Genomic DNA, 17017 nt, shown 5'->3' with positions numbered 1-17017 from the left:
GCCGTGGCCCCCTCTGGCCACCCCTGGGCAGTGTCACTGATCACAGGAAAAATATATTTCTGTTAACATAAGGTAATTGTGATACTGCTCACATAATAAACACAAACAGTGTGATTCAATTTTATTTTATTTTTTTTATTCTTTACTTGTTTATTTGAAAGTAGATACAATGTGTACAGGTTTCTAGCCATGGCTAATGTTTAACCGCCGTCCCTGGTTGGGCTTTTTTGAATTAAAATGGAGCATGGAGTGATTCCATACAATAATGCATGTGGAATTTACAGAAATACGTTAATCTTTGGGTCTAACTCTCTGTACACTCTATTTTTCCTCTTTATTCTTAATACTGCAAGGCTTTCTACCTCCCCAGGAATATATTTTGCACATTCCTGCCTCACTCCAAAAACACCAATATGAACATTGTATTTTAAACAGTATTTTTTAATATATCATTTTTTTGTTCTGTGTATTAGTATTTCTTTTCTGTGCACCAAAAAACTTTTATGTGGAAATCTACTTGGCATAAACAGGATTGCAAACTGTATCATGACTCAAAATGAGTAACGGGAAAAAAGCGGGATAACCGTTGAATGATCAGTTTTCTAGAGGAAGAAGCGGATCTGTGTGACGTTCTCCTTTAATGACTGTGCCCTGACATCCAGAGGATGACATCATCGACGCCGTGAACGGGCGCGTTGTTAAGTAACGAGAGGGGGAGACAGATTCGAGTGGAGAACGGCCGCCTGTGCTGCTGGAGCTTCTCAGGGACTATCAACAGGGAGTGCAACCGACGACAGAGCTACGAGCTGGGGGTATGAGAGCCGCCAGAATCCGCTCCCATCCTCCTCTGCCCAGGCCCCTGTCCGACTGACAACCATCGGATCAGAACCTCCACGGAACCAGCTCTCCGACGAACCCAATATCGGGTGAGTAGTGGGTCCGGGAACCAGAGAAACCGAGGGGGAAAAGGGGCCCGATTCGGCCGAATCAGACTCTCGTATTCACGGCTTACAGGCGAAGGGGGGAGGGGGCGCGTAGTAGGGATGGCTATCTTACACAGGCTAGTCTAGAACATAAATGGGTGCGGTTTTAACTATAACACAAATATGGCCAAGTGTGATAACGCTTTAACGTACACATTTACAGCTTTATTTAATTTGGAAAATAACTGGTGCAGTAACGTACGTATCACGGCTCGGTTAACATATCTCTACTAGCTTACTCTAAGCTAACAGGGAACTAACGTAAATGCCTTCGGCTGGTGTTTTAGCTAACGTTAGCTAACGTCTTTTTAAACACAATAGCTGTTATAGCATTTTATCAAACGTAGCTAATATTAGCTGTAGCAAATATTGTAACGTGAAATCGTATCTGACTCACTGGAATTAAATTAAAACCAGGAAAGAGCAACGTAGTTAGACGCCTGCCATTGCCGTGAAAGACAATATTGAAGTGTAAGTTAATTTTGTGAGTTAGGTTTGTGTGAATGCGTGAATTTAACGTCGAGTTTGTAACACACGGGCTGGTTGTAGAGTGACAGCTGCCTGAGTGTGAGAGGCGTAGCACTGTTTTTCATGTGATTGTGAAATCCTCTGGTTTTGGGTCTGTGACACTTGTTTTCTTGTAAAGAGGACTTATTTTGACACTTCCCATGTTTTGCACTTCCTGAACAAATGAGTCTGATTACATACAATGAAATATAACACAGAAAGAAATATTGAATTATGTCTCACTTGGGAATTTAGTTGATTGTATTAATTTAGAGATGTTACACCACCTCCTTGGGACATCCTCCTCCAAGCTTCCCCCTTAACCAGCACATATGGACTATAGCATGTTAACCACTGGTCTGTGGACCTTACTATCATAATGGCACACAATGTCACTCTAGATGCAATGTGCTTATTCAGCGTATTCGACTTGCTTCACATCACACATGCTATCTTCTAGACATCAAATGCATTCCTCACATTGCTGCTAAGTTTTCCCCATACATGTCTGTGCAATTCACCCTCGCTAAGCTCTTTAGTGTGACCACATGAGGGTGCATGCAAATGGAAACCACATGGACACACTGTTAAATATGCAGCGAAACACTGTGCGGGTTTAAAATTGTGTGTCACCGTTCCCGTACCGAGCAATTAATCAATGGCACTTAACGGTGTAGCCTTGTGATTAATGTTGCTCCCTGAATCGGGTCCCCTGGCTGCAGCACATGAGACACCCTCCTGGTGTAATGAAACCTAACCCTTTGTTAACCCAAATCCATCTGCCTCCATCACGTCCGCCGTGGTTGTCCTCATCAGGGCAGGGGCAGGGATACTCGGCTTGCTTTGTCTGGGGGGCACTCTTGCAAAATGACAGGAGGCTAGGGGCCAGTTGATAAGCAAACATTAATAATATATAGCAGTATATAATAAAGAAATTGCCTGTTTTAAACCATAGGAAATTTGCTGTTACACAGGGGTGTTCCTAGTATTCGAGGACGTTCGGGGCTTAGCCCAAACCTCTGTTGGGGAGTCTTGAAAATCCTCCCTTGGCCCTTTATATTAACATAATCAAGCTTTATTTTGATGTTTTTGTCTTGCACAAGTACAGAAAAAATCCAATTATGAATCAGTCTATTTTCATTATGAATTTAAAACTAGACAATGAGCCACCAGGCACTGTATCGCAAGCTATACTAAGAGAGTATCCCTACTCTAGGGACTACTTTTTATAATATTTTCATTCAGCTGGTGTTTTTATTTTAAATTAGGGCCATGCAATGCAAGTTGTTCTGAGTTTGAAGGTTTTAACAAGGCTCCTGTGGTCTGAAATGATAGTATGTCAGCCATCATCACTGTTTGAGTAGTTTCAAAACAGAGCTGGTGTCTGTCTGCAGCTCTTTATTTAATCCCAACTGCATACAATCAAGCAAAGTAACCTCTGGGATAATTTATGTTGAGTTCTGGATGAAAGTGGACTGAATGCAGAGGACTGGTTCTGCAGAATCAGTGACTCTTCTGCAAGCTTGAATTGGCATGTCAACAAAAGTGAGGTTTCTGAGAATGTGTTTTGCAATTTCTGAGTTGTCATGAGACTTTCTATAGAGGGTGGGGATTGAGGCAGCAGTCAGTAACAATGATACGGTCTATTTCATATATCGCCTTGTTGATATGTCAATAGGTCACATGACTGGGAGTGTTATTTGAAAATGCAGCAGTGCTATATTTGGATGATGCTATAAAGAGCACACTGTTTACACGGTGTTCCCAAATTGGTTGCGAGGAAGCAAATCTCGTTGATAAATGATGCTCTCCGTTGATTCGTTCTCTGCAGCATTTTCCTGTCTAAAGTTCATCGCACAGAACTGTCTCAGGGCCTTGACACAGATAAAACCAGCCATCGCTCCACGGCCGCTCATGCCTTCCCTCCCCTGGCAGCACACGTACAGAACAGCGGAGAGCTTAGTCTTGCTTTTGCAGTGGCTGCACAATGTGGCGTGGCAGAGAGAGTACTAAATAAATGATGATCTGCTCCAGCATCACGTGCAGTTCAGCTCAGATGATGCACTGTGCCAAGTCTTAGTACTCATGCAGCAGTTGTGATTCTGTTCCTCTCGTGCTCCAAGTGGCTACTGGCATTTCTGTGCAGCCCTTATTTTGCTGTATTTCTCTTTCCTCCCTTCCCTGCTTTTGCTGATCTCACTGCAACCACCTTCCCCTCCCGGCTACCCTACAAATCTAATCGTGTGTTTCTGGAGGCCAGACAGCTGTTTGCAGATCAGCGAGCCCTGCTCAGGCTACATTCTCACACAAACACGTGGTTACTTTAGTGCGTCTGGGATTGACGGATCATCATGTGAGCAGCTGACTGACTCTTGATGATACCTTCTCTCATTCCACCGCTCTGGGAAAGTCGAGGAAATAATCCTATGTTATATTGAGTTGAGTTGTACAGGAGCTCATCCTATAATGTTTCTGAGTATGTGGTGAGAGAGAAAAGTGGCACAGCCCACATGAGCTAGCCTGGTGTCATGTGTTCTTTGCCTTGTTATAATCATCTCTGTTTGTCTGTTGGTGACAGTGACAACTCGCAAACATGGAGCTGAGAGTGGGGAACAAGTACCGGCTCGGGCGAAAGATAGGGAGTGGTTCCTTTGGCGACATTTATCTTGGTAAGTGTTAACAGACACTGTTCTTTTTTTTGTTTGTTTTTGCATGACTTACACAACTTTCCACGTGTCTCCTCTATTAAGGGTCTTTCCACAAAAGTTTCTGGACAGTCTCTCTTTTCATACTGTACCATTAATTTTTTTTCCCCTATGCCTGGGCACCAAGCGTGATTTTCCTTCATACCCGTCTGCCATTTGCTGTGGCTCTTTACAGCTTTTGTTATACCTCTGCTTGTCTCCTCAGGTGCCAACATTGCCACTGGTGAGGAGGTAGCCATCAAGCTGGAATGTGTGAAGACCAAACACCCACAGTTGCACATTGAAAGCAAGTTCTACAAGATGATGCAAGGAGGAGGTAAGGAGCGGATGTTGCTTTGACAGGCTTGGCGAGATTTTTTTTAAGCATTCCTTATCATATTTTATGTCCCTGGCAGTATTGCAGATACGTATACCCTACTAAGCCTGCTGGAAAGATGTAGAATAAATTATTTTAATAAGATTTGACAGAGCGATGGTCATCTTTTCTACATAGTTGTGATGTAAATCCATTCTAGGTGAACATATAGATGAATAAAGGCGTTTTCAAGAAATCGATTATCTTGTGTAAAATGTACAAGGTTAAAAAAAAATGGATTTGTGTTTGTTGCAAAATTTGTTACACGGCAAATAATATAAACAAGAGTGTCTATTTGCGCCTAGGTGAGGATAGTCACATTGCAGCTATTCAGCTATTTACACAAATCTCTAGAACAAATTATCATAGATCGGGGTGTCAAACATTTTGACACCCCTATTATAAATCTCACTGCACGCTTTGATTGACTAGTACTCATCATTTTTGACTCATCAACGTCAGAAGAGGTTAGGATTAGGGCATATAGGTCATGGTTAGGGGTAGTACTAGCCAGTGTTAGGTATTCTCTGATATTAAAGTGGTAAATTTTATAAGAAAATAATCGCAAATGTATCACCAGAAAGTCAGGTGATGTGGCATAAAGTGTGACACAGTCTATAGAGGTAGTAAGACGTGATGGGTGAAAAGGTAAAAGCACAGGACTGTGACACAGGAGTCTGGGCTTCGACCCTGAGTGAGTCAGTATTTAGACTTAGCTGACTTCTTATTTTCAGTTTTTAGGATGTATAAAGCTGCTGTAAACTTAAGTAGAATAGCTGAGTAGACCCATTTATGTTAATGTCATTTTTCAGCATTGCAAGGATGCCGAGGAATATACACCCGGGGTGTAAATAGCCACATTGGCTGTTTACACCCTGGGTGTAAATAGCATTGTTGGCTATGGACACCTGGGTGCTTGCATCTGCCAAAATGCCATATACACCAGGGTTTAAATAGCCACACTGGCTATTTCACCCCAGGTGCACATAGCATTGTTGGCTACAGACACCCTGGTGCAAATTGCATCTGCCTGGTATGAATTGTAGGTGCCAGTAATAACTTGAACAAACTTTATGCTGACTGTGTGTGTGTATGTGTGTATTCTAGTGGGTATTCCATCGATAAAGTGGTGTGGTGCAGAGGGAGACTACAACGTGATGGTCATGGAGCTGCTCGGTCCCAGTCTGGAGGACCTTTTCAACTTTTGCTCCCGGAAGTTCAGCCTAAAGACTGTCCTGCTTTTGGCAGACCAGATGGTATGACACAAACCCTCGTGTAAAGTCACGTGCAGTAGAATTAGGACAGATCCACAATCCCCTCAGTTAAGATCCTATTTTGAAAAACAGTTCTGTTTACAAGTAGACGTAATATTTATGATCCCATTTGGTCATGTGCGTGACCTACTTGACTATCATTTATTTGTGCATGCTCTCGCTATCTATATCTATCTATCTATATATATATATATCTATCTATCTATCTATATATATATATATATATATATATATATATATATATATATATATATATAAACATTGCATATGATTCCCTTCAGGCTTCTTAAAAGATTGTAGATGTTTTGGTCTCCTCTGCTCTCGTGCATCCAGTGCACTTTATAATTCTGGCTTCCTCTCAGACTGTGCTGGCTGCTAGATATTTCATTTCATGCGTAGCTCTCTGAAGCACAAGTTATCTCACCTTTTTGTTCTAACTGCAGCCAAGTTGCTGTGTCAGTCCTCTATACGGGCGTCTGACTCTCCACTTATAGCCTGGGCGTCATCACCTTCCCTTGTCCTGTCTTCATATATCCTGCTGTCCTCCCTTGCCCTCCTCTGTGCCTTAGTTTACTCAAGATACTGATGTATTGAGTGAACCTACTGCTGCCCAGTGACTGAAACTTTATTAGAAAACACAAGGACAGTGCTGCTTTGACAGCATATAAAATGTGATAATGTGACTTTGTGGTCACCATGACAGTCCCCAATGTATCCCTCCTGTGTACCAAAGTATTTTATGTTGGGTCCTGCAGAAACTGACAGTTTCAACACCCTTTGTCTCAACTTTCTTCTTTTAGATCAGTCGCATTGAGTACATCCACTCCAAGAATTTCATCCATCGGGATGTTAAGCCTGACAACTTCCTGATGGGGCTTGGCAAGAAGGGCAACCTGGTGTACATCATCGACTTTGGCCTTGCCAAAAAGTACCGCGACGCCCGCACACACCAGCACATCCCTTACAGGGAGAACAAGAACCTGACTGGCACAGCGCGCTACGCCTCCATCAACACACATCTTGGAATCGGTAAGATACACTTCAAGCATATAAACAAACTTTATTTACTTTAGGGTTGGGTCGATGTAATATTTTCATACTGGTTTGATATTAAGTCAAACCCTGGACTGGTAAACTGAATTTTACCTCCAGGTTTCGCATTTGACTCAGCAGCCACTCCCTCATAAAACAATGACACTGTGTCCCAAAAGCAAACGAGCGTTTGACTATTACATCACATTGTGTAACATTGAAGCTCTCTGTCAACATAACATATACACCGCTGTTACATCATTTAAACAAACCAGACACCTATCAGCTGTGCCCTCGAGATCCAACAGGAGACATAACCACTTAAACGCTGTGTTTTAAGTATGTGCTATCTTCCTGTGTTTGTAGTTTTCAAACAGAAAACTCACAACAGCACAAAGGTTACTAATAGTGATGGTTATTTACCAGAAACTTTGGGCTATCTGATCTCCCTCCGGCCAGCTGACACCTTATTTATTTATTTATTTATTTATTGATTGATTGATTGATTGATTGATTGTGGTGAAATGAGGTATCATATAGATTAGCTATCAATAACTGGCCACATCCAGTCCCACCAAAGCTTTCCATCTGGCACGCAGCCTATTAGATTATTTGTAAAATGTGAGGAGGAAAAGAATTGCATCACAATATTTTGGACATCTAGTATTTTTTTCCTTATATATTGAAGCAACCCTCAAAACAATTGAGATGGAAATAATTTTGTTAGGAATAATTTACCAACCCCAAATTATGTCCGTTTGACCCGCGGATACTAAAGACATTATAAATCCATCTGTTAGCTCATTATTAGCAGCAGTGATGCAGTGGCTTCAGGAAGGCCTACTTGAAAAACATCAAAATATCAAATGTCCAAAAGTGAAAAAGCATTAACCTGAGTGAGAGATTAAAAACTGACAGAAACCGTGGCACTCAGTCTGTGTCTCTGTCCTCAGTCCTGACAATTGTGCTACTTAAATGCATATTGTTTGCAGAAAAGATTCCCTTCTTTTATAAACAAGACACTGCTGGGGCCATATCATGCTGGGGACAAACTCAACTCCTATTTAACATATTGTTTAATTTCCTCACATTTATATAATTTAACATTTATATCATTAAAATAATTTTAGAATCGTTGACCAAGTATTAATTAAATTATTAAACAATGATTGGCTTAGGTCTGTCTGTCTCTATCTAGGTGTATACACACACACACACACACACACACACAATTTGAAAAGTCCCTCCCCCACAGTGTCTGCTTAGAAAAGTTCTGGCCCTTGGATAGGTCGAGTTGATGACCCACAGTATAGATAATTCCTCATTTAAGCTTCATGAATCAGCGATTTGTCATCCACTGCAGCACTTTGAAAGCAAGCAACAGGAATAAGAAGAAACAGCAGCGACACCTCTTTTGTCGGCTTTAAATTTAAAATGTTGTCATATTGGCAGAGTTTTCTTGAGAGACTAACTCTACCATGTCTCCTCTCTTCACCCCAAAAACCACATGCAGTAACTTGCTTGCAGCCTGTCAGATACTTCTGGCTCCAGTTATTAGCAAACACAATATTATGTTAATCACGTTGTCATATTGCTGATTGCTAATGCAATGCAAGTTGGATTTAGCACCATGAGGCCGTTGTCACAGGTTGCAAATGTAGGTTACTTCTTTATTTGTGTCATAATAACAAATGGCAGGTTCAGCGAGTTTACATTAACCGAACCGGCAAAACCTGAAATCGACCCAACTTTAATTTGCTCACTTTGTTTTGCTGAAAGCTACTGTGTGTGTTGGGTATCAAGAACTGGTGCTACATTAGTTACTTGTTATGCACAACATTGAATTAGACCCTCAGAAAACAGTACTGCTGTTGGTTCTTCAACTCCTGGCCCTGTTATTCACACACATCATGTCAGGCAGTTCTGTTGTTACCCCATGTGATGAAGCTCTCTGAGATATCCCCTGATAGAGTTGATGTGATTCATGCTTGTTTACATTCTGTGTACTTCTAGAATGGCGGAGAGGTTCAAGTGTTAAAAAGTATAGATAATCCTGACTAGAGCAAAGACAAATACAGCAAGATACAGCGTCAGTCAAAATGGAAAGTACATATGAATTTTGTGCTGCTCCATCAGGGTCACACCCTCGCTCCCCTTTGAGAATTGCTTCTGAACACCATGTTAAATGTGATTAATTGGAGCAGTCTTATGATATCTCCCTTTACACAACTTTCATCCCAAGTCTGGAGGTGTAATGCACTTTACTGCAGGCCTGATTTTTTCCATTGTCTAAGTCAGTTTTCCTTTTTCAACATACTTTAGTGTCTGTGTCAGAACATAATATTGGTCTCTGAACATTTTAGTGGTTTTTAAATCTGGTCTTTAAATCTTACGACTGCTTAACTTTTTTGTACCATTTCTAGTTCTACATTCCTTAAACGGTTGCTCCTCATTGACACCCCCACCTCCCCTCTCCTCCTCCCACTGTTTCATTTTGGACTTGCTTCATTTCTGCATCGTCTTTGTTTGTACACACCCTGTCAGGTCATACAGAGGATGTGAGGGAAGAAGGGCTCAAGAGAGAGCACAAGAAGGAAATGCCAGTGGGAAAATGTCTCTGCTGTGGTGTTGTCATCACAGTGTAGTGCTCTCTGAGACATTCTGCAGAGCACTTTTATTTGGCTAACTATTTAAACACATCGACAATCTGACTGAAGTGTTTCAGCAAGCCCCTCCAGTTAATGCAAATTTAGACTTTGCATTTTTTTTAACAGGATTACACAATGCTTAATAGCAACAGGTATCAAACTTACAGCACATATATGACCGGAACAAGGCACGAAACCCTATCACAATCCTCCCCATTCCACTAACCCCTAACAGCCAGAATAATATCAATAGAACGGTCCTCCATCTCCTGAATAGTACAAAAAATGACAGATGAAGTAAAAGTCAGGCTCAATATTTAAAGAGAGGGGGAACGACTTTGCAATTATGTCCAATCACTGCAACTTTACTGCAAATTTGACTACTTAAAATGGGTCAAATCTGATTTCATTGTAGAGCTGTGTGCAGCATATTGTTTTGCTCAACCCCCCTTCCACCTCTCTGTCTCTCTCTGTCATAACCTAATGTTTATTAGCAGGTTTCATGTCAAAGGCAAGCAGTTTCAGTGTCAGTGTAAGGTCGGTGCAGTTTAATGGCTCAGTGTCAGATGTTAGCCGCTGCTGCTGTGTTAGCTTGTGCTAACCGGGCAGAGAGAGCAGGAGAAGAGCGGCTTACAGAGACGATCCATCAGTGCTGCGTTGAAGGGCAGCAACAGCTGATCACTGACGATCAGCTGTTACTGCCCTTTGACCCAACCCTTCACTCCATCGCCACAAATAGATTCTAATTCTGTGGTTAACACTGAATGCTCATAATAATGGGCTCCAAATCCGGGACACCATGGCAGCCATTTTTGCGAAAAAACACAAGAAACACAGCGACATACATTGCATTTTTTTCTGTTTTAGAAAAGCTGCTGTGCAATCAGGCATTTCAGGCAGCAACAATCCCAAAAACTGCCTGTGAAATCCTGAAAGGCCTGGTGAGCTAAACAGTTGCAGCCCCAGCAAGTTTATATCTGTTTTTGGTTAGATATTGACTTTGTGCTAGATATCTACTGGATGGACAAACATGTTAGTGAGAGTGTACGTGATATTTCTGTCATAGCAAATCACCTTACTTGTGCCTTGAAGGAGGAGTTGTAGTTTTAACTTGTTAAATGCGGTAGGCAACTGTTGTGATGTCCATACCTTGCTTCTGCCTTTAAAAAGTGTATATAAACATAGAGTTAAGGAAGGGATTCTGTTGACTATTAGTAAACATAAGAACTGCACTGTCGAGTGTTGTCCGACTAACAGGCTGCACATATTTCTCAGTAAGAGGTGCCACATGACTGTCAGGGAAATCAGCAATCTATGACTATTATTTGTGTCGATTACAGGCCACTCTAAGCTGAGACTTGTTTCTTAAAGATCAGAGATGATTAAGGAAGATGGTAGTTAATTTGAAAACTGTAAAAAGGACCTTAGTAAATAATCCTTTGTCGTAGCACTTAGCAGCCATTCCTCAGTTTCTCACTCTTGTATGCACTCTTGTGTTTTCTGTTAACAGAGCAGTCCAGACGTGACGACCTGGAGTCCCTCGGCTACGTCCTCATGTACTTCAACCTGGGCTCCCTCCCCTGGCAGGGCCTTAAGGCCGCTACCAAGAGACAGAAGTATGAACGAATCAGTGAGAAGAAAATGTCCACACCCATCGAGGTTCTGTGCAAAGGATACCCTTGTAAGTGATGTTTCTGTGGGGCCTCTGTGTGTTTGGGCAGCAGGTTTACCTGTAGCTCTGCAATTATCTACAGCTGCAGTATTGGGTTTTCTCAGTATTGAATCGAACACTAAAAATGCAAATGTTATCTAATCACTGTCGTCAAAGCTCAGCACTAACTCAGTGATTTTGTGTTTGGCTTGCTGTTTTCGTTGTCTGCATTCTTGAGTGTCTCCTCACTGCTGTTTTGCTTGTTATTCTTCTGCAGCTGAGTTCTCCACATACCTGAATTTCTGCCGTTCACTTCGTTTTGACGACAAGCCAGACTACTCTTACCTACGACAGCTCTTCAGGAATCTGTTCCACCGCCAGGGTTTCTCCTATGATTATGTCTTCGACTGGAACATGCTCAAATTTGTAAGTTAAAGTGTTTTTAACTGAAGTATTGCAATTCTAAATAACTTACAATATAATACAGCTAATTCAAAGATATATTTTATTAATGAGAATGCTTTAATATGGCTGATCTCATTTAACAGGGTGCCAGCCGAACAGCTGAGGATGGGGATCGGGAGAGGAGGACGGGGGATGAGAGGGATGAGCGGATCGGAGGAGCCCCCAGGGGGTCTGCATCGCGGGGCCTCCCCCCAGGTCCCAACCCAGCAGCTGCCAACAGAGTCAGGAACGGGCCAGAGCAGGCCATCTCTAACCCTGCCTCACGGGTCCAGCAGTCCGGTGAGTATTCTGCTCAGAGGTCTCAAACTGCTGCCACTCGTCTCAACAGAATAATGTTACGCTGACACGTTTTTATACATCATTTCAGGGAACACGTCGCCTCGTGCAATTTCTCGTGCAGAGAGGGAGAGGAAGGTGAGCATGCGGCTTCACCGCGGAGCTCCTGCCAATGTATCGTCCTCTGACCTCACAGCCCGTCATGACCAATCCAGAATTTCCACATCACAGGTGAGAGAACACTCTCAGCTCCTTCAGTCAGCCGTGTGACGCACACTGCATTAGCAGACAAAAAATATTTTATGAGAAAGCCTTGTGTGTTCAAGTGGACAGTGAAAAGAATGACTCACCAGTGTAACATTTTATAAACAGCATGACATCCAGAAGTAAATCACAGCTCCTCAAGCCCATAGCAAACTAGACACCACCTAGGCATGGTTAGTATGGACTGAATTAACAATCTGACAGCTATCACAACACTGCCTTTTTCAATTTATCCCAATATTCAGTGAAATATTCGATTTGAAATAGACCTAATTATGTATGGGACAATATATGATTGGATTGGACAAAGATCACACAATAAGTTGATCGTGGTGAATTTCCATTATCAGGATAATCCTGAATATTGTTTCAAGTAACAACTAGAGAGACTGCTCGAAAACCAACAAAAAGAGACTCTGCAAAAACAGTCTGTCTGCACACCAACCTCACAAAAGGCAAAAAAGTTTGATCAAGCATCAGTATATTTCATATAGAATGATATTATGCCATTTCAAGTAGTTATAAAGCCTGGTTTCTTGGAAGATTATTTGATCCTTTTTCACTAAAGAAAAATGTTGACTAACAAGACGTGTCCTCCCTCAAGTCTCCACATTCTGTGTTCGTTCCACATCCTCCTCCTCTTCATCTTCATCCACCTGAATATCACTGTCTGACCTATTGAAAGTGAGCTGTCTGAGTTATGAAATGATTCTGTGCGCTCCATTCCTCTGTCTTGTCATGGCTGTGTCCCGCCGCCACATTTTCTTCACCTCTTGGTCAAACATCTCTAAAGGCTCTGACGAATGTGAAATACACAGAAAAATGAACCTGTTCTGAAAATGTTAATGATGGACAAAAGTTTGGGACTCAGTGTGCAAACATAATTGTCACAATGTGAAGTCCTATTTATTTTAAGATGCACAACAATTTCAGACGAGAAAAACAGACTCAGTGTGCAAAGGCCTTAAGGCCTCAAAATTACCCTAGGTTTAGGTCAGCACTTCTTTGACATGGTTTCAAAAAGTGTGTAATACACGCTTAACACATGTAGTGTTTGTTGCAGGCTTTTATACTGTTCATACAGTTTTTTAAGAAACAAATTATTGTTGTTGCCGCCAATTAATGGCTTTTGAAACCAGAATCAACTTTGCAGGTTTAATGGACAACCTTAAACTTGGATAACACTGTTTTCAATCCATGTAGTAGTTACAGTTGTGTACTAAAGCTGCCTTATGAAATCAATTAGCACAGCTGTCTGAACAGTTTTGTTGTTATTATCCTCTGAGTCTTTATTCTGTGTCGTCTGCAGGTCAGCGTGCCGTTCGAGCACATGGGGAAGTAGAAGTCTTTGGCTCTGCATGCACATGACTCTGACAGGTGAGGTCTTAATTTCACTCCTTTTTTCACATGCCAACTGCAGAAATACACCACCTACCAATATATCACCCTCTCTAATAACTGTCCCTCCACTTGTTGTTGCAGGGCTGCAAGGTTTATTCATCGCTCCGATTTATTTTCCTTTATTTTTACCTTGTCTTATGAAAAGATGATTGCCAATGGACACATGGATCTTTGGAAAAGGACAATAAACTTTTTAAAGGATCCAGGGGAAGAACATGACAGTATCCAACATGCACTCTTTCATGAACCCTTTGTTTTTTTTGTTTTTGCTGAACCGTGGACCACCACAAATACAAAAAGCAAATGAATGACGGTCCTACACCATTTTCACTCCGTGGTTGCTCAAACCTGCTCCACTCCTCAGAACATTTCCCTCAGTACCTTCTGTCTGACAAATGTGAAGAACTGATGGCGTCACAGAAGCAAAAAGGTATCAGGGACACGCGCATGTTTCTCATCAGAGGTCAACTTAGTGACTGATATAGGCTTAGTAAAGATTTATCTTCTTTGAGTTCAACACCGCAAACACAACTCTTCAGTGTCATCTTTTGTCTTTCATGAGGATATCTTAAATTGGAGCTTGTCATGAGTTTCCTTTCTTTTGCTTTTTTTGAGAGTAATAACAGCTAAAAGACGATGAGATGAGGAGAGGTAGGTGAGAGGGTAGTGGACACATAGAAAGGTAACTTTAAAAAGGACAAGTAAGTGATGTTTTAGCTGTTGTAGAGTAAATGTTTTTTCCTGGTGAAGTAGCAATTGGTGCTTGCTTGCCCTCCATCCATGTCGTGATGATTTACTGTCCCTCAAAACTCAGCCACCAAAACCTCCACACCAACCCCTTATTTTGCCTGTTTTCAACCTGCGTGTTTTTTGTTGTTTTTTTTTGGTTTTAATGTGAGCGGGTAAGGTGAGGAACGACCATAGATATTGCAAAGACACACTCCAAGTCTTGAGGGAAGCTCCTCAGGAAAAACTATTTGACCAGAGACCATCGCTGCCCATTTTGGCTAACAAATAGTGGCTGCAATTTTTATGATACTTCTAAATGTTACCTTTCTTTTTAAAATTCATTTTGTTATTGGAGGTCATATGGGAGTGGGCAGGCTCTGTTAGGGATGACTTTTATGGGGATGGGACATCCAATGATTTTTTTTTTTTTAATGTTTACTTCACTGTAAATATTTTTTTATTTCGATGTAAAGCCAAAATGTGGTTATTTGTTTTAAGGCGTAAAGTAGAAAAATGCATACTAATGACATAAATTGGGGCTGGGTTCAGAATTTTAGTATTTAAAGTACTAAATTGTGGGATGGGCTGCTGTTACTTTGCCAGCTGGGTCATTCAACATTTTGTGTGTGTTTGTGTGTGTGTGTGTGTGTGTGTGTGTGTGTGTGTATGAGAGGGAAAGTGTGATACAGTGAATCCCTGCTAAGAATACAATATTCATTTTGTCTTTGTATGCAGTTTGTTTTTAATCTCCTTTCTCTGCTATTTATGTTAAACTATTTTTATGTCTGAAATAATTAGTGTCCTTGTTCTCCTACATGTGTTTCATTTCATCCTCCTGTAACTTATTAGAAGTAGCTTGTTTGTTCAGGTTTTTCGTTGCCTGTCTCTTCTGTTCTTTACATGCTTCAAAGGTTGTCCACCTCACATGATACATAGGGCTTTTTAATATTCCTTCTGCAAAAACGATATGCGAATAGTTTGATGTCACCTTTTTGGATTTTAACCTCCAGCAACCTTGATGATGTCATTCAAAAAGAAAACATAACTGATGCAATTGCAGGGATGTGTAAATAGCAGTGTACTGTGTGTGTAATTACCTTTGTACAGGCCACAGCGACCCAGTGGCATCGTAACTGTCGGGTTGGGAGTGGCGTAGAAGAGGTTGAGGTGATGGGGATTTCACTTTATGTATTGTGTACTGATATCTTGTACAGTTCTTTAACACACTTTATTTACAACAGTATTTGTGTATATTTTATGAAGTAATAAAAATGAATAATGTTGCTCACAAGTTTTCGCAGACCTTTTCTTGCTCTTCTTATGCTCACTGCAGCTTATATAAGTTTTTAAGGTGGTGTGTTTGCACATGCAGTGCAGTCCAGCTTGTACAAAGTTACATCATGGTCAATGGCAGAGACCCAAGGAAATGTCATGACGTCGGTGACAGCGATCGAATTTTGGATTGTTGCCAGAATGTGGTGCCACTTCTAATGGCAGAGCACACTTTAACCCATCATATTATGTACTTTTTTATATCAAATCTGTATTGGCGATACATAAAATATACAAACTAGGAGTCATTAATACAGACGAAACAACATCAGAGCCACAGAAATCAAGAAAACAAGGAGCACACTTTAACAGTTTTATGCAGCTTTTTTATTCTTTGAGTCAAAAATGGTGTTTATGTGCTGTTTAGTTTTATTTTCAAAAGCTAAAAATGGAAGTTAAGTGGCTAAATTTGGATTTAAGAATATGATACTTTGCTAGATTGATCATCAAAGTGATTATGTGTAATTCTTTGTTGAATATATATACCTCTTGAATATATATATATATATATATATATATATATATATTCAACATAGAATGCACGTATGTTTATTGTTATTTGATTGATTGATTGATTGATTATTTTTATTTACGTGTCATGCACAAAGTGCCCAACCCTCATGGGTTTATAAGACACCAAAAAAAAAGTACAGTTGCAGTGTACATTATTATTACTATTATTATTATTATTTTTTTTTTTTTTTCATTTCATACATAATTACAGCCCCTTTTACGGCTCAGACTTTAAACAGAATATACTGCCTTCTCTCCCAAGCTTTACAAATAAAATCTGCAACAAAAAAGATTCCCTTTCTAAAACACAACTCAAGTTTCTCATACTCGTCCAGCCAAAAGAAATCAGCATAAATAGAGGACATTTTAATAAAAAGTACATCCCTCAAGTCCTCATAAACAAGACAGTAAAACAGGAAATGGACCTCACTCTCAGTTTCACCGAGCTCACACACCTGACAAAGTCTGTCCTCCTCTGGAATGGCATTAAACCTGCCGGTCTCTAAAGCCAAGGGTAATGTTCCTGAACGTAACTGTGCACATAATGATCTTTGTCTTTTGTTTAAATTATACTTCACATACATTTCAACATCATAACAGTTTTTTATGAGACAGTAAGTTCGTAATTTTGGTTTATACCATATGTCGACATATATTCTTGTCATTATTGTATTGATATTGTAGTAACCATTATAGCACAATACATATTTCTGTGTAACACGAGTTTATAGTGGCATATTCTGTATTATCAAGAATAGTATAGTCAAGAAAGGTGACTCCACCAGGATCATTAGTATTTTTAATTAAAGATTTTTTTTTTTTTACGTAAGTCTTGTTTTTCCATATAAAGTTGCACTTGGTGTGATGTAAATGTGTGTGTTT

General features: G+C 40.6%; 1 protein-coding gene across 1 annotated transcript; it reads left to right on the top strand.

The window, feature by feature from the left end:
- Window positions 1-694: 694 nt before the first annotated feature.
- On the top strand, window positions 695-15581 carry LOC117268524 (casein kinase I). The gene is made up of 11 exons (XM_033645064.2): window positions 695-926; window positions 4069-4159; window positions 4401-4511; window positions 5658-5806; window positions 6625-6853; window positions 11015-11185; window positions 11433-11581; window positions 11704-11899; window positions 11988-12127; window positions 13470-13537; window positions 13643-15581. Exons 2-10 carry the CDS (start codon window positions 4084-4086, stop codon window positions 13500-13502), a joined length of 1254 nt encoding a protein of 417 aa, XP_033500955.1. The 5' UTR covers window positions 695-926; window positions 4069-4083; the 3' UTR covers window positions 13503-13537; window positions 13643-15581.
- The last annotated feature ends 1436 nt before the right edge of the window (window positions 15582-17017 follow it).

This window comes from Epinephelus lanceolatus, chromosome 18 (assembly GCF_041903045.1).
Source record: "Epinephelus lanceolatus isolate andai-2023 chromosome 18, ASM4190304v1, whole genome shotgun sequence".
Lineage (NCBI taxonomy): Eukaryota > Metazoa > Chordata > Actinopteri > Perciformes > Serranidae > Epinephelus > Epinephelus lanceolatus.
Note: the sequence above shows the minus strand (reverse complement) of the source record. Positions and strands in the feature narration are given on the sequence as shown.

Excerpts from the sequence above, each read along its gene's own strand:
- LOC117268524 (XM_033645064.2), top strand. The coding sequence starts at position 4,084 with ATGGAGCTGAGAGTGGGGAACAAGTACCGGCTCGGGCGAAAGATAGGG. Across the intron at positions 4,160-4,400 it reads CTTTGGCGACATTTATCTTG|GTGCCAACATTGCCACTGGT; the intron begins GTAAGTGTTAAC and ends TTGTCTCCTCAG. Across the intron at positions 5,807-6,624 it reads TGCTTTTGGCAGACCAGATG|ATCAGTCGCATTGAGTACAT; the intron begins GTATGACACAAA and ends TTCTTCTTTTAG.